Here is an 18,397-nt window from a genome sequence, read left to right as displayed (position 1 = left end):
GCTGTGTCTCTGTCAGTCTGACAGGCAGCTGAGGATAATTATCGTGCATTGTAGTAGAAGAATATTAAATGTGCCTCTCTTGTGTCTCATGTTTCGGCTATGAGACCTTTGTTTACTCTTGTTGAAATTTTCAGTAGTTTGTTGACCAGATAAACAGCGGGTCTTTTATTTACTAATGAAGGTTTTTTTGTTTTTGTTTTTATTATTTCACTTTATTAATCCCCGAGGGGAAATTTCTTCGCTACAGCAGGGGGGCTCTCAAGGGGGAGCTGCTGCAACAGGCTGCCACTAGCGCGAAGGTTGACTTAGAAATAAGAATTTTGTGTAAATAGGTTGATTATACAATCAAAAAAGACAGAAAATGTGTTTTGCCTGTGCTTACAAACATTACTGATGTGAATAAACCTTCAGCAGCATTAGAAAACAATACAAACTTTGTTTACGTTGTTGTCTAATGATATTTATAGTATTAAAAGATGTGTTTCAGAATTTTTAGGAATTCTCTCTTCAGTTTAGGACGTTTCTCATTTGCTTCAAAAAATGGACCGAAGATTATCTTCTTTAGAATAACCAGGGCATTTGTGGGCACATATGTTCAGTATGAATAATTGAATAAAGAAATATTGTAGATTATATAAAAGTGGAACCTAATATCTAAAAGATACAAAAGAGAAATCAAACAAATCCTTGTTATTTGTAAGTATTTTGGTAAACGTGACAGCAGCTATGGACTAACATCAGCTTTGTGAATGAATAACAGGTGAAAATATATAATGATAATATATGATAATACTTTCATTCATTCAAAGTAGCCTTTACTCAGGTTTCACTCAAGTCAAACCGAATCACTAACCTTTCTGACTTCTTAGTCAAAGGTCAAATCATCGAAAGCATATGCTCCAACTATTTACACGACAACTAGTTGGACACAACAAAAAAATTATGATGCACAAATTTTGCATGGACACCCTCGTATGGGCTTACAGCCAGGCTAGTCAGATGTTTACTTATAAACAAATGAGTTAATTTGCAAGCCTCTCAGCTAAACATCAGCCAAAATCATTCCACTAGGTTATAGTTTTCGGCATAGTATCGTCACGATCGTGAAATTTAAACTGACAACTAATTAACATGCAAAAGAATAATTTTAATTGACTGTCTTTTTCTGTCCATTTTATGCCACATCCGTAGTATAATTTTCATCATAGTTAGTTAATTACGTTTTCCCAAACCTTTAGCAAAGAAGGAATTAGTCATTTCTTTCTACTTTGTCCTGTGTATCAGTTAAACTTAGAAGATAATTGTGTTTGACATGCACTTTCTTTTGCTTTTTTTAGCGCACACATTTCAATCCTCTAACTGTTTTAGCATTTAATGAGGAGAAAACTATTTAAAAATGCAGTGTTTGGATGTCCCCTCTGAGGTGAGGGCTTAAACAGGAGAAGAACTCCCCACCACGCTTATCAGATAACAATTACCACGGCAAGCGACTACAACATGGGGTGGGCGGAGGATATTCTTTCTGTGCTCCTCCCCCGAGTGTATTGTGTCCTATAGAAAAGACAGTGGGTGTTAAACACAACTGTGAAATTCCCTCCCATAATCTAAGTGAAACCACATTTGGGGAACACACTCTCATAAACACACACAGAGTCACACAATCACTTCCACACACTCAGTCCTACTCATGTGAATCGCTCAAGCCGCAGCTCCTTCCTGTTTTCCACAAGTTCCGTCTTCTCTCGTGCCGTGTTTGCATGGACTGGGCTGAAAAGGAAGTCCAGGGAAAAGTTTGCCCAGGAAAAGAGGGAGCGAGGACCCACAAGGAGATCTCACGAGGACTTTCGGGAGGAGGCTTTTTGTTGGTGTTGTGAAGTTTGTGCCTGAAGCCATGGGGGGCTGTGAAAGGTGTTGACGGGGTTAGAAGGAGCGGAAAAGTGCTTTGAAAGAAAAGGACTGACGCGTTCTTTGAAAGCAAACTCGGTGTATGAGTAAAAGAACTCCAACCAGACAAACCAGATTCCTCCTGATGGATTTTAGAGGGCAACCCTACTCTGACGCCTCAGAGCCTGCTGAGGAATAGACGTCGGACACGAACACTCTCTCACACAACAGTGGGAGGACGGAGACTTGAGGGAACATGGAAGCACTGAGAGAGTCTTTTCTTTATTTGACTTTTCAGATGTCAGCGTATAAGAGAGCCACGCTGGACGAGGAGGACCTGGTGGACTCCACCGCTGATGATATCTACCCATCGTCACCCATGCAGGTAAGCGCGCAAACACCCTGTGCTAAAAATAATCATCGCTGTAGTGTGTGAAAAATGTCTAGGCCTTTGAAGGCTTCAGGAAACCTGTCAAAAGGGTGTGAAGTTACATAAAGCATTCAACAACAACACATGAACATCCACGAACACTGTAGAAGCTGCTTTGAAAAGTTTTAACCTTCGCACAGGCTCCTAAATCTAGCTGAACTCATGAAGAACCTGTGAGGCTTGTGACATAATATTAAATCTCTTTTCGAGTTAAAACATGCGTCGCTGTTTACAGACACCTGAATTCCTGAAATCCTCCATGAATTATTATATCTTGGCCAAACTGCCTCACAGATGATTGATGCTGCACTGCGAGGGTTGAAACAGGTGAAGTAGTGGCCGTTAATTGGCTTCACTGCTAATACAGTAATTAAATCATGTTAACTTGACATCACAGCTAGGAAACTTTTTTTTCAGAGTATAAGATAATAATAGCTATACTTCAGACAATTTTTCAGACGGTATAAGCCGTCTAGATTGAAGTTATTGAGCCATCGCAGAGCATCAAAACTAACTCACTGGCTTTTTCCAGATGAAATATTGTTGTATTTTCTGACTGACTTTTTTAAGAGACCGTTCAGTCACACAGCACAGCCAGTACACACACACACACACACACACACACACACACACACACACACACACACACACACACACACACAACTACTACAACACATTAATTTAACTATTAAATCCAATGCATTTGTTATGTTTATGAACACATAGTCTGAAGACTTTTGCTGATAATCTTGAGATTGCAGATTTGATCCAAAATGGAAAGAAACAAAACATTTTTGCCCAAGTCCCACAGTGCTTCAGAACATCCCTCTATTGTGTAGTTCATCCCTGCAGTTCATTCATTCCTGAAATATTTTATCTGACCAGAATCCCTCCTGAAGAGCTCAAACTGGGCTCTGATTTAAGTCTGATCCTACCTCCATCATTCTGCAGAGGGTTTTAGGGTAATTAAATGTAGCTTCCAGCGACTTTGATAAACTACAGATGGAAAGTGCACAGGCCTTGGCAGAGAGATTCTCCCAATCACGCTCAGAAATGCAGTTTAGGTCCAAACCAACCCAATGTGCTGAGCTCGGGTTGGATTAAGAAGCCACTGTGGCTTTGGCATTCACTTTGATCACATTAAGTTTGACTTTTGACCTCTTATCCCACCTAACAGCAGTATCGGATCCTTATATAAACACTTCAGGCATAATCGACTTCCACTGCCTATATGTGAGGTCCAAGATCTTGCATTTATTTACAGCAGGAATACTTTAAAGTCCGACCACAGTGCCAAATGTGCCCATTGAAGGATTTGTGAGTGGCTCTTAGACTCATTCCTGTAGAAAATAAATTCCCTTGGCAGCTTTAACTAAAGCAACATTCAATAGAAAAAAGTGCAGGAGCTGCGTGTGCTGGCGTAAAATTCACTTTACCGAATCAATGATTTAAATAATTTGATCACCGGCCACAAAACATGGACTTCTTCCATTTATGAATACTTTCAAGCTGATTTTCTCAGAAGCTCTGTATCATTTTTCAGAAGGTCAACATCTGTAAACAGGTCCCGTCTGTTCCGTTTGGTGTCCTCATCATTTACAGGTGAACCGCAAAGAGCAGCAGATATGGTTCAACAGATTTTCCCAATCTAGGCCAAAAGTAAAATATTGTTTTGTAAGTGAGCGAACAATAGAAGAATGCTTAACCTTTTCAGTGTGAGAGGGTTGAGAAAGCGGATAGAGAAGCAATTGTGCTCTGAAACCATACCCGTCATCCAATCCCTGAGAAACTGTTTGACTTTAAGCAGTATTTGCCACACTGTATTTGTTCAACCATATAACATTATCAAGTGTGTTTATGGATTTTAAAGCCGCGATAAACCACTTTATTACCGTTATCCTTGACCTGATTGATTGATAAAGGCACTTAAAGGATTTCTGTTTGTGTGCAGGTGACTCTTCTGCATGGCCGGGTTCCCTCATGTTGGCCCGACCGGACCCAGAGAGAGAGGAGGCTGCTGTTTTTACTGTGTCTGTTGTCGGTGGGCCTGTTCATATCTCTCATCACAACTGGGGTCTTCTACAAACAGGGTGAGCTCTAGCTTTTATTTACACTCGGTGAGACACACCGAAAAGAAACACCTGCTGTCTCTGTGAGTTACAATGATCAGGTGACTCCAGGAGAAAACTAATTAAATAAAAAGCAACCTTCACAGATGAATAAGTTTACAATAAAAACACAAACATACAGAAGGAGAAAGGCTTAAGGGGCTACTTTAGGATTTATGGAAATACTTCTACTTGCTTTTTGAAGATGTTCACTCTCATGTCTATCCAGCTATAGCTGCAGTATACATATTAAAACAGTGGGAAGCAAACCGAGTCAGCAAAGTGCCTAACAACACCTCTGAAGCGCACTAGTCAAATTATATGTAGTTGGTTTCTTTCTTTTTTTTAATCTGCACAAAAACAAAGTGTAAAATCTACAAATTGCTATTCTATTTGGGGTATTATGTTTATGTATTTATTGTTTTTTGTCACCAGATTTTGTATCCTTGTTTTCAGTCCTTATGTTAAGCTACGCTAACTAACTGATGGTTTATGATGATGAACCAAAGCTAGGTTGTGTCTATAAAGCTGCTCAATACAGAACAGGTATTGTAACAATTAATTTTTGAAAACAGATGTTTTTAATTTTTCTCTGGTCTCAGTGTATAAGAGGGAAGGAATAAAAAAAAGAACGTGTCCAAGTTAGAAGATGATCTGTAACCCCCCCTAACCCCTCCCCCCCCCCCCATTTACCTAGCAATCAAAATAATTCAATTTGGTGTTATTTTAGATAGAATAGGTGGTTCATTTATTTTTTTAGCTGAAGCCACACATTTAGCTAAGCTGCCTGAAAACAACCCTAAATCTCTCCCTGGAGCTTGTTCCTTACGGAAAGTGGACTTGTGGATTTACCACCCCACCCTGGTCGCGTCTCATCAGTTTTGGTTTCCTCAAATTTACCACGGGAAACATAATACCAGATCCTCCCATTTAGCTCCACATGTCAAATCACACTTTGAAATAATAAAAGGAACAAGGACAAAATCTCCTCGGGGTAGTAACCTCCTCACTGCTCGTAACTTTGTCTCAGTCTCTGTCTCATATCGTACATGGACAGATGATGAAAGTCTTGCAGTATGTCATGCGTTAGAGGTGAGTTGTGTCCTGGAGCTGTTTTTAGTTCCCTACTGTGACCAACACTTGCACTTCTCTAAACACTGGAGGCTGTTAAAAGCTCTTCTCGTTAAACATCTTTTGCGTTTAGACTTTAAAAAGTAACACAGATCAGCCAAGGGCCGCGTTGCTTCCCCTTCAACTGCTTCCTCCTGACATAATTCTATAGAACACGACACACAAAATATCCATTCATGGAAAAATGGAAGTCGCAGTTCGATGGTTACACAAACCCAAAAGGGAAATGGTATAAGCCATACTGTAAAAGTGAAATGATTCACCGGTACTTTAGTCTTGACACATTCAGATGTAATCATGCAGGATCCTTCCTCATCTGTTAATCTATTTTCTACTTAATAATCAGACAGTTACATAATCACTTGGCGATAGTTAACATGTGACATTGTCTATTGAGGAATTTTCCAAGGAGAAGTATTTCCTCCAGGTTGTATATCTTGGCTGTTACGACTTTGAAAATAATATTTTCGTGTTGGGCTGGAAACCCTCACGCATACTCGCCCCACCATGACATATTTTCAGATTGTCCACTGTGGTCGTGTTTCCCACTAGCTGAAAGTGAAGTACCTATAAATTTAACATGTTCTTTAACTGCTTTTTTGTAGCTCACCCGGGCCTGTGCCTAACAGAGCCGTGCATTACTGTGGCCAGTGCGGTAATGGGAGCGCTGGACCGATCCATAGACCCTTGCCAGGACTTCTACAACTTTGCTTGCGGGGGCTGGGTGAAGAACAACCCCCTCCCCGAGGGGAAGTCCCGCTGGGGTCCTTTCAGCAACCTGTGGGAACGCAACATGCTTGTAATGAAGCATTTATTAGGTAAGGGCCCTAAGTTGAGTACTGTTAAGTGTCCTTAGCTGCCTTTACCCCCAAGCAGAGGCGTACTGTGTCTTTTCCACCTCATTTTCCTGGGATGGAGGATACCAGCTTGTTTTTCATTAACAAAATTTTATATCCTTACTTTGGCAGAAAACTCAACAGTGAAAGGTTTGAGTAAGGCTGAAGAAAAGGCCCAGCGATACTATCATGCCTGCATGAATGAGGCCAAAATTGAGGAATTAGGAGCTAAGCCCCTACAGCAGCTAATCACCCAGGTATGCTTATTTCCTGTAGAAGTCAAACATCAAACATTGATTTTGATTATTTTTTTTGAAACAAATTTCCTTGCATTCATTAGTCTCTGAATGTCTGATTAATCCATCTCCGTTTCAGATAGGAGGATGGGCTCTTACTGAACCCTGGGACAAGGACAACCTCCAAGAAGTTCTGCGAACAGTGTCAGCCAGTTTACGTACTTCTCCGTTCTTTACTGTGTTTGTCAGCACAGACTCCAAAAACTCCAACAGTAACATCATCCAGGTGAGAGAGTCGCATTTGTATAAAGCGGGGGTCTCCAACCTTTTTTCCTCTGCGAGCTACTTTGACAAAATGAAACTGTCCGAGACAGTACTCGTGTTTAGTAACATTTATTCATTCACGTAGCTGAGCTCCACCCAAACCAGCTGAATCAAGTATTCTAATATAAGATTTAACCAGGAAAATCCAGTGTTTCCCCATTACAATGGGACCCCTTCCCCCACCTGGAAGAAAAGGATGTCTAGGTCAAAACCTGGTATATAGCTGGACCCTGTTTGAAACTGGAGGACTTTTAATTTGAAAAGTCGCTGCATTCCGCTGAACTGCGGTGTAACTTTGATCTCTCGCTCACTCAGTGACAGACACATGCTTTATAGCTCTGGACCCGCTGTTGTGGTCCAACCGAAAATATTCTATTTATTTTATTTGCCCAATTTATGAGTTCCCGTTTGTTTTCTGTCCTCTGATCTTTGTGTGTTTAATGAAGGGCGGAGCTCCACCTCTGCTGCACTGACACGTTGCTGCGCAGACGCAGGTGAAGGTAGCGAGGGGAGATTGTCCACTCATTAATCGAACGAGTTGATAGGTTGAAAAATAAGTAAATACAAATTCCTCAAATTGATCGCCAAATATACTTACCCGAGAAAGTCTACGTGTGGGAAGCACTGCATATTGTTAGAAACTTCAGCGAGCTACTCATAACCGGGTCGATGGCTGCTGGTAGTTTGCGAGTTATGGGCTGGAAACCCCCGGTATAAAGGTTGCTTTTATTGAATACATGTATGTTTTTGTCTGAAATCATAGATTTATATCTGAGAAAGCACTTCTTCAGTGAAACCTTTGATTACATGCTCAAAGACTTACATTCATTCTCAATTTTGGGGGGAATTTACATGAAATTCCCTCCAACAGAAGCAGCTTTTTACAGGCTTCCCTAAATGCTCAGACTTTATCTCTGTTGATACTCTGCTAACAGTCTACTCATTATTACAGCGGTGTTGGATTCACACAGAGTTCTTTCTTGGGTGTCATGAGATCATAACAAATGGTAAAGATAGTATCTTTGGTGAGCCTCTGCTTTTAGCCAGCATGCTGGTAACCCAGGAATGAAAACAAAAGGTTGTTTGTGAGTGTGGTGAAAGAGGGTGAACAGAAAGTCATGGGATGTTTCTCTCGACTCCAGGTGGATCAGTCCAGCCTCGGACTACCCTCACGGGATTACTACCTCAACAAAACAGCAAATGAAAAGGTACCGTGGTCAAGGAGTTCACAGCATGACTCGAGTTTTACAGTTGTTAAGCTGAAAATGTGCACACAAAGTTGAACAGTAATGAGAAGAAAAATATTTTTAATTCGAACACACCCAAAAGCTCTTTGTTAATTTGGTAAGCAAGTCAAGAAATGTTGACTATATTTTTCAGCTTCAGGGGATGAAATAGCTTGTTGTTGCATAGTTTAGGATTACTTTCCTAATTGAATTTTGTCACACACACACACACACACACACACAAAAACCTCGTCTCCACCACTTCCCCCGTCTCCACCTCATTGTGCTGCCTGCTTGGACTTTGCAGTATCTGACGGCATACCTCAACTTCCTGGTGGAGTTGGGGGTTCTTTTGGGAGGCTCAGAGGAGACGTCTCGGACGCTGATGGAAGAGATTGTGGACTTTGAAACTACCCTGGCCAACATCACGGTGCCACAGGAGGAGAGGAGAGACGAGGAGATCATTTACCATAAGATGGAGGCCAAGGACCTGACAGTGAGTGGCTGCTGGTTCGATGGTATCAGCGAAAATCAACATTGGTTCACAATAGCTGAGGAAATGATTTTCTGATTGATCTGAATAATTGTTTGACTTTCGTCACGTCATGATAGGGGCATTTTGGTACGAAAGACAGTAAAAAGTTGACGTGTGAATAAGCTATGCAAATTTTCATTTAGACTTTTCCTAACATGTCTTTATTGTTTGTTTTTGTGTGTGTTTTATGTTTGCCGTTGCAGACTCTGGCTCCTGCAGTGGACTGGATGCCATACCTCACGGAAGTATTTGCTCCTGTTCCACTCAACGACTCCGAGCCAGTGGTTGTTTATGCCAAAGAATACCTCCAGAAAGTGTCTGACCTCATAACTAAAACAAATAAAAGGTAAGATGCTAAGAAATGTAGGGCTGCAACTAATGATTCTTTTCATTATTGATTGATCTCGCGATTATATTCTTGGTTTGAAAAATAGTTGTTTGGCCGATTAAAATCTTTCAAAAAATTCCACCATTGATCCCAGAAGCCCAAGGTGCACCCTAAAATGTCTTCATTTGTCCTGTTTATTTTAATGGAGGAATAAAGGAACCAGAAAATATTCACATTTAAGAAGCTGGATCTAGACAATTTTTGCAATTTTTCATTAAAAAATTACTAAAACAAATAATCAATTATTTACAATTGTTTGCAATAAATTTTTTTTCCCAGATAAACCAATCAATTTATCATAAGTAATTTTTAAAAAAATATTTTTTCAATTTAAGTGTCAAAGACAGGTTGTATTTTGTTATGCAAGTGCAACTATGCAAATATCTGATCACGCTGATGTATGATGTTGCAGTAAAATAAATCAAATTTAGATGTAATTACACTGTTTACATTACTTATATGAGTTAAAATCCCTTTACTGAAGTTAACAATAATAGGCAACCAGTCGTTACTGAAGAGAGGAGGAAAATAAAGAATGGGATATTTTGTTTGTGCAGCCTACTCAACAACTACATGATGATGAAGGTGGTGAGAAAGATGGTTTCCATTCTGGACCAAAGGTTCCAGGATGCTGAGCAGCGCTTCCTTGAAGTCATGTACGGAACCAAGAAGGTAAGAGATTAAGACTTTTACAATACAAAACAAAAACAATGGTTGGCAGGCTGGGTTGTTGATTGTCCCGATTTTCTGGACATAGATGTTGTTTTAGTATTAAAATGTATTTTAAAATGCAGTTCTGTGAACACCACAAGTTAAAAATAAGTCCAGTGTATTGGTGTGGATGCAGAAGTAGTTCTACCCAAAACAATCTGCATTCCCAGACACCACTACACGTTGCACACCCTTTAATTAGTCACACAGTGATCACCTTCAAACATGAATACATGTCAGCGCTAACTGAAATAATCCAGTGAATTTATACTTCCTTCTTGAGTGAGTAAGTGTTTGACTATGAAGGCTGCAGTGACCCCAGCTCTTATCTGAGCAAGATCCTGTTCGCCCTGCCTTGTTTCCCACTGGGGTCAAGCTGTAATAACATAACAAAACCTTCTGTGTGTGTCCCTTTGTGTATCTGTTTTTTGTGGGAGTGCAGCCGTGACTTTTTTTTTCCATCTGTGACTGTGTGCCTCAGTAGATTTTACAGCTCTGCTTGCTCAGAACGCTCCTCATTTCCTCACTGTGATCTTGTTCCTTTTTACCTACTTATACCTGCAGCTCCATTTGTCCTTCCCTTCACCTGATAGTAAATTTGTCAGCGTGGCTGATTGTTACCGGCAGACGTGTTTTTCCTCTTGGAAGAGTGGTGGTTGTTAAGAATAGAATTAATACATTCATATCTTGTGAACTTTGTAAACAGTATTACTTATTAAAACAATATTTTTGATCATAAAAGTCGCACACAAATATGACGTTTTTGGAGAGAGATAAAAATAAGATGGTTCAAGGTGGACAGGTTTTTATTGATTTTAAAATGTGGATTTTCACAAATGACATATGTAACGAATTAAAGGATTTACTAGTGTTGCTGCTTTGTTATCAGCACTTGGAGTAGCACCGCAGAATACTTCAAAAATATATGAAATGCCACTTTGCAATCTAGTATCCAACTCTTTTTCCACACTGAATGATGCCATCTCTTTTGTCATTCGTTTCTATTTTGCCACCGCTTTGCTCTTCGGCTCAAACACACGTCTTCAGTTTTGACTGTAAGCTAAACGTCGGCATGTGGGGTGTCCTTCCGTTGCCATTTTGTCAAAAGGGAAACACTGTCTCTAAGCCTGCAGAGAGATAACGGTTTCCGTTTGAAATAACACATTGCAACTATTTCTTTCTCTTTTTTTTCTTTCTTTGATGATCTATTAAAAATATTTGAAATTCCGTAAGAGTGAAATTGATAGTTCATGTTGTAGGTATTGTATATTTCCCCAAAAGCCTGTGAAAACAAAAAACAATCTTAAATCTGCAGACACAGTTTTTGTAAATATATATTTTACAAATGACAAGTATAAAATGCACCTCTGGGAGGAATAAAATCAATAGAGTGTAGGTCTTTTCTTTGCATTTACATGCATACCATTCATCTACCAGTTTTATTTCCATGTTTATCCTGTTCAGAGCCACGGGGGTTTCGCAGCTGCACTAGCAGACGTTGAGCGAGGAGCAGGAACAGATTGCCCATAGTAGCACTGTTGTCTGTCACTGGAAGGAGCAGATTTATAACAAACTTCATTTCACTTCACCACAATTTCACAAACACCAATGTTCTCCACACCTACGCAAGTCGTTCTTGTCATGGTTTGTTACGCTCATTCTGGGAAATGTAGGAAGTGACTCATTAGAGCAGACAAAGTTGGCTGAACAAAATATGGCACAATAAAAAAACAATCTCAGTCCAAACATGTAACAGTGTAAGGCAGGGGAAGAATGCTCCGTTTCCCTCAACATGTCTTGATGTGTTGTTTTTGCAGAGCTGCACTCCACGCTGGAAGCTGTGTGTCAGCGACACAGACAGCGCCCTGGGCTTTGCTCTTGGAGCCATGTTTGTCAAAGCCACCTTTGCTGAGGACAGCAAAACCATTGTAAGTGTTTCAAGATCCTTTCTTCACAATAGCTGCTCCTGCTTTGTAAGATAATGTGAGCGTGATCTCGATCTCCTCTGTGCTTCAGGCTGAAGATATGGTTGCAGAAATTAAATGGGCATTTGAGGATAGCCTGAAATATGTGAGCTGGATGGACTCGGAAACAAAAAAAGCAGCAAAAGAAAAGGTGGGAGAAAGTTGTGTCTTTATTTTCGTGGAATTCCTCCTGCTAGTGCTTTTTCTGAGACATCTGTGTAAAAACTCTTTTTGGTGCTGGAGTGATTGAGAAATACAGCACTGCCACCTGGTGTGAAAATGTGTCTTTTACAGCTTTTATGTCTCATCTCTTACAGGCAGATGCAATATACAACATGGTTGGATATCCTGAATTTATCATGAATGCCACAAACCTGGACAAAGTGTTCAATGATGTAGGTAAATGTAAAGCTGTATTACATATCCTAACATGTCAATCTAATTTATCACACTGTCTCAGCTTGCCTGCATGCCATCTAATCAAAACACTGAAGTCCCTTTTCTTACTTTTGATTCCTCCCTTTTAGTTGGAGGTGGTATCAGAACTTTACTTCCAGAATGTCATGCAGTACTACAACTTCTCAGCCAGAGTAACTGCAGACCAGCTGAGGAAAATTGCCAACAGAAACCAGTGAGTTACCAACATCCCCAGCGCCCCTCAACCCCTCTTGCCACAGGGGAGGTGGCACGCTCCGACGGGAACACATTCCCATTATACTGACTCAGCGAAATACTGCTGCCATCCACAAATGTTCCCAGGCAACCAGCTTCTCTCCGCTGAACTGATCTTTGTCTCTAATTAGGCTGTGGGGGAGGGGTTAGATTAGGGTTCCCATGCCTTCCAAAACTAATCTGTAGTCAGCCTGGCACAGCAGGTTGTGCAGAATCAATATTCTGAATTTATTGTGGCCTTGATGTCAGCCTCATTCGGTGGCTCTGTGTTCCCTGTTTTTTGCAGGTGGAGCATGACCCCCGCAACTGTAAATGCATATTACAACCCAACGAAGAATGAGATGGTTCTGCCAGCAGGAATCCTTCAAGCGCCGTTCTACAGTCGCTCCTGGCCCAAGTATGTCTTCCACAATGCATTTCGAGTGCGCTGAATCATGTAGGAGGAATTTTAGTAAAACAGAGCAAAGATTCATTGCACGATAGAATGGACACTTGTCTTTAGCTGATGTTAATAAAAAAATAAGATAAAATTAAAAAAAAAAAAAGACTACCAAAAATACAGTAGATTGAAAAATACCCAACATTATCCACAGAAAATGTGATTTCACAGCTGTATTTTTAACAATACAAGAGAGTACTGTGGTGTGCTGCAGTTGTTCTGTAGCCTGATAATTACACTGAATTCCCATTTTGTTTCGCTTCATTTATTTCTTTTATTTGAATAATTTTATCAACTCAATGAGAGCTGGTTAACAAATAAAAGATGTCAGTAACAAGACACAGAAGCCCTCCGTAAAACCACAAATTGTTATTTTTGCACTTCAGCTTTTGTACAGAATAAAAAGATGAGATATAATATATTAACTTGTGAGGTTTACAAGTTGAATGGCTGCTAGAACCAGCTTAATTGGTTTCGTTTCATTTTACTCATTGAAAGCAACCAACTTGGTGTATTCTCCAAAATGTCAAAGTATTGCTTCAACGGACCTGCACTCGGTACTCACAAATTCTATGTTTTTAAGTGTACATTTTTAAAATGTTTTTACGGATGTATTTAGATGCCGTTATACATGTATGATGTGCTATGTGCACATATGCTTGTTTGTATGTGCACATTTATATTGCTTATATTTTTTAATGTTCTGACTTTGTGCTTTCCTGAAAAGGTGCTCTATAGATAAAATAATATAACTTGTTATAATAATTATTACAGAGCTCTCAACTTTGGTGGAATTGGAGTAGTCATGGGTCATGAACTGACGCATGCTTTTGATGATCAAGGTTGGTAAAAAAAAATCATATCTTTTAAACAATTTAGATTTCAGAGGATAAAAGTTGACTCTACTGATTCTAAATTATTAAAAAAATAATAATTATGTTAAGTATGAGTTGGCAAAAATTACAGGTATATTTGATACTTTTATTTAAAGGGAGGGAATACGACAAGGATGGGAACCTGCGCCCGTGGTGGAATAACTCCTCTGTGGAGGCCTTCAAGAAGCAGACCCAGTGCATGGTGGAGCAGTATGGCAACTACAGCATCAACCAGGAGCCTCTGAATGGAAAACACACTCTGGGAGAGAACATCGCTGACAACGGTGGACTCAAGGCTGCCTACAAGGTCTGATGTCACAAAGGAAGCACAAGACACCTTGAATATCTCAGGAATCGTTTTGGGGAGGATTTTTTTTTTTTACAGGAAAAACAAATTACCTTCCATGAGCAAAGTAGAAGAAAAATGCTAGTTGGGGTTTTATGGAAAGCTTAGAGCCTTGCTATTGTGTTTCCTACAGCAATGTTGTCAGATTGAATGTTTGCAGAAAACTATCACACAGATTGGGCATTAATCCCCTGCATAGTTTATTTGTCGAGGCTGTTGCGGATCACGTCCAGTAATCTGTATTGGAAAAAGTAGGTTGTCTGGTTTACAGTGAAGCCTGGAAATGCAACAGGTGCTTACGAGTGGCCTTGTCAGCCTCTGGTTTCTTCTTCACATGCACACATTCTTTCCATGTCATGAAAGGTCATAAGCTATGAAGTAGATGAGATAATCATATGGAAGTAAAAATGACCCCGCGTCAAACAGCACACGTTCCCTACAGCAGAATAACACTTAAGAGGATCTAAATTTCTTCTTCTCTTTCCTTTGCTCTGTATAGCTTTATACCTTTCTGTGCACAGAGGAAAACAGTGAATGCGCGCATGTGTAACATGATCATTTCTTGCTTTGAAGGCTTATGTGAACTGGATCAAACAGAACGGCGAGGAGGCCACGCTGCCTGCCCTGGGAATGACCAACGATCAGCTGTTTTTTGTAGGATTTGCCCAGGTTTGTATCAAACACGATATCTTCTTTCTTCTGACCTGATTGTACTTTCTTCAGACAAACACTGCTCCTTCCTTAACCTTACGGCTTAAAGCTCAACTCCAGACATAAAAATATTCTGCTAGGAAAAAATAACTTGTGTCTGAGATGGTTTTTCCACTAAATAAAAATATAGCTTCTCATTTTCCCTCATTAAAAAATCTATGATCTACGAATATGCAATACTCACAGATTAATTCAATCTAAACTTCAATTTCTGCACGAAATGAAATTTGAGGGATTTTGAGTCCAAATTTAGAATAAAGTAAACCTAAACATAAATGTATTCCAGATAGGACATTTTAAATAATACTTAACTTAAAATCAGCCACAGAGCTGTAATGACAGAAAGTAGTGCTGATTAATGTAAAAAAGATTATAAGAGATGAGAAAATTAGGTCAGCCTCTAAACATTTTTTTAAGTCGTCAGAGAAAATGAAATAATTTTAAAGGACTGTGTGAAAAAATGACTCCTTTATTTTGTGTCTCTTTCCCCTTTGTTACTCCTGCAGGTGTGGTGCTCTGTCAGGACTCCCGAGAGCTCACACGAGGGTGTAATCACAGATCCTCACAGTCCATCAAGGTTCAGAGTCATTGGCACCATCTCCAACTCGCGTGAATTCTCAAAGCACTTTGGCTGCAAAGCAAATGCTCCCATGAACCCCAAACATAAGTGTGACCTTTGGTGATCCCTTACTGCTCACTGCTGTTTTTTTTTTTTATTTTTTAAAGAGTGAAACGGACATTTGGGGGGGGGGGACGGCCTGAAATACTGACAAACTCTCTGAAGATGAATGCAAGAACCACTGAAACTACGACTGTCTCGCCACTTAATGCGTATCAGGCTTCTTATCAGGACAAAATGTGCCTGTTTTGTTTGGAGGATTGGATCTTCAGTGGCTCTCCACAAGGACAATTAGTTTAGAAAACAGCTCATCCCCAAACTTTCAGGTAAAATGTAGCTATAAATGTGGTTTTTGAACACTGGAAACCCAACAGACGCTTACAAATATGGGGGAACCACTCAAATTTAATAAACTGCTTGTTAGTCATGTACAGTGATAAATATGTAAAGTGATGTTACTTTTCTTTGTTACTTTTCACTGATTGGATCTGCACCGTTTTTTTTAAATGTTTTTTTTTTTTATTGTATTTTGTTTCTAGTCAGATTTTTATATAAACCAGGGACTTGCAAGATGTATAACCTAATGAGAATCTGAAAATGTGGTCCACATGTGGACAGTTTTAAAGCTGTTTATTAAGAAGTGGTATAAATATGTTGTAATGCAACAGCGACTTTGCCGTTGAACCTTTGTAATATTTCTGAAATATTTGTGTCCAATCTGGTCAAACTGTGTCATTCTGAATTTTATGGCCAAGCTATGATGTGCCAACCCTGTTTTTATGAGTCACAAATTATTTTGTATAATAAAACCAATCCTAAAATGTATTTCTCATGTTCACTGTTTATTTATTTGTTTCAAGTCTCTCTTTCTAACAGACACACACAAGCACCTGACCAGGTTCATATCGTATCCAGTATCTCCGATTTCATTACTTAATCAATTACAATAGATCTATTAGGAAAATGTGTTGCAAATTTGTAGATGTAAAGGTGGTAGAAGAACTGTAGATGGCGTCAATAACACACAAGTCCATTGTATAGTCACGCAGCTGGGTAAAATAAAATAATACAATTCGTACTGTCAATAGCTAAATACTCAATATTAGTGTTTGTGGCCATACAGACACAAATTAATAAAAACTCAGTGCAACTTTAACAATTAATTTTGTATGTTTATTGATGTGATGGTCGTATTCATAATACATTATTATTATTACATTCTCGACTTTAATCTTATTAACTAAATTAAACTTAATTGAGGTAATGAGAACGACATAATTAGAACAAAAATGTAATGTAAAATGTAGAGGCTATACATTACACACATTTTGGGAACCACGCTTGTGTCTTGTGTCTGACTGGAGGTTAGTTGATTAGCCGAGCGATTCCGTAACCGGCCGAGATTTGCCGAATCATCTGTCCTGCCCGGACTGCTGGAAGCGGCCGCAACGCCATGTTGGCGAAGTCTCTCATCTCTGTGAGGAAAAAAAAAATGACAGAAAACATACTCGCCGAGAAGACGAGGTAGATCGCCGAGGGGACAGGTCGAAGATCGCGGCGACCGTTTCGTTTGTTTTTTTTTTTTTTTTGGAGAGAGAGAAACGAACCGAGCCGGGATCCGCAGAGGTTCCGGACGGGCGAGGGGAGGCTAAAAACCTCCCACCGTCCCCATGAAAAGCACCGCCGATCCGAACAGCGACTTTCCATGAAAAAAAAAAAAGACGTTTGCGTCGCTGTTCGAGCTTCGTTATCCCGGTTCGTTCAGAGGGATCTGAGGCCCGCTTCGAGAACCCGCTACGCCGGCTCTATGCGCGCAAAGCTGGGCGTCGTTTGTATCAGTATTTATTACGGTATTGTTTTTATTTGTTGAATTTTTTTTTTTTTTTTTTTTTTTTTTTTTGTGGTTGTTTTTTTTTGTTATTGTTGTTTTGCGATGAGTTTGCCACCGAAAGTGGTCCCCAAACCCGCCGCTGTCGCAGTTAGCGGACCTGGAGTTAGTGGCCCCTCTCCGTCGAACCAACTGCGGACTACCCTGACCTCCGTGTCTCTGCCGCCGGGAGCCCCGACAGCTCCGCCGGGCGCCGTACCGCCACCTCAGTATCCTTTTTATTGACAACGAGAGGCATCGCTTTTTTTTTTTTTTTTTTTTTTAATTTTTTTTTAATGCATTTTTTTAACTTTGCTTTTATGACAGTAACACCCGGTGCTGGTTTTTTTTGTGTGTGTGTTTTTTTTTATGTGTGTTAGTGACAGATAATGGATGTTGGAGGAGGAGGAAGGAGGAAGAGGGGGGGGGATGGTTTCGGTTGGAGGGAGCCGGGGAGGGGAGGGGACGACCGGCTAGCCGAGTGTGCTAACGTTAGCTTATCGAGCCGGTTGTCAACGCTTATAACGGAAACGGTGTGATTGTGGGGACATCTGCCCGCTTCTACATGCATTTGGTGATTTAAAACAAAACAAAACAAAAAAACGTGTCTGTCCTCCGCGATATATAGTTAATATATATATATATATATATAGATATAAAAGGTCGGCGTTTACTCGGAAGAGGATAGCTCCAGTCATCCGGCGAGCTAACCGGGCTTAGTTTCCACACACCGGTTTTTACCGGCTTTGTTCAATATCGGTGGTTGATTAGCGCGCCGTGCCCGTTAACTACGTGAAGAGGGAGCCGATGTCGGCGGGTTGAGTCTGCGGATGTGGAGCAGCGGAGCTTCGTCCGTTTCAAAGGGGGGTGGTGGGTGGGTGGGTGGTGACCTGTGGCTTTATAACGGGGGCTAATGTTAGCCGGCACAAGGCCCGTCAGCTGGGGCTCGGCGTCTTTAGTCGTTGAAGCGGTGCCGGGGAGCAGCTCCAAAAAAAACAACAACAACAACCCACATTACAGTGTTAATATGACATTACTATTATTGTCAGTCAATGGTTTGATACGAGCTGTTAAAATGTCTTCACGCTGACATAG

General features: G+C 40.3%; 2 protein-coding genes across 7 annotated transcripts in view; both read left to right on the top strand.

Moving 5' to 3' along the window:
- The first annotated feature begins 1,679 nt into the window (after window positions 1–1,679).
- ece1 (endothelin converting enzyme 1) lies at window positions 1,680–16,251 on the top strand. The gene is made up of 18 exons (XM_069149605.1): window positions 1,680–2,269; window positions 4,266–4,404; window positions 6,159–6,371; window positions 6,522–6,646; window positions 6,765–6,911; window positions 8,092–8,157; window positions 8,483–8,671; window positions 8,914–9,056; window positions 9,656–9,770; window positions 11,627–11,737; window positions 11,826–11,924; window positions 12,091–12,168; window positions 12,301–12,404; window positions 12,732–12,842; window positions 13,659–13,726; window positions 13,876–14,066; window positions 14,679–14,774; window positions 15,323–16,251. Exons 1-18 carry the CDS (start codon window positions 2,141–2,143, stop codon window positions 15,497–15,499), a joined length of 2,301 nt encoding a protein of 766 aa, XP_069005706.1. The 5' UTR covers window positions 1,680–2,140; the 3' UTR covers window positions 15,500–16,251.
- Window positions 16,252–16,846: 595 nt separating this feature from the next.
- The window catches only part of eif4g3a (eukaryotic translation initiation factor 4 gamma, 3a), a 50,067-nt gene continuing 48,516 nt past the window's right edge, over window positions 16,847–18,397 (top strand). For all 6 annotated transcript variants that reach the window (XM_069149593.1, XM_069149567.1, XM_069149560.1 and 3 more), the window contains exon 1: window positions 16,847–17,532. In XM_069149593.1, coding sequence (XP_069005694.1) covers window positions 17,369–17,532 — 164 coding nt within the window. In that variant the 5' untranslated portion in view covers window positions 16,847–17,368. The remainder of the gene's footprint in view (window positions 17,533–18,397) is intronic.

The sequence above is a fragment of the Embiotoca jacksoni genome, unplaced genomic scaffold (assembly GCF_022577435.1).
Source record: "Embiotoca jacksoni isolate LCO1_2020_lvr unplaced genomic scaffold, fEmbJac1.0.p SCAF_1, whole genome shotgun sequence".
Taxonomy (NCBI): domain Eukaryota; kingdom Metazoa; phylum Chordata; class Actinopteri; family Embiotocidae; genus Embiotoca; species Embiotoca jacksoni.
Note: the sequence above shows the minus strand (reverse complement) of the source record. Positions and strands in the feature narration are given on the sequence as shown.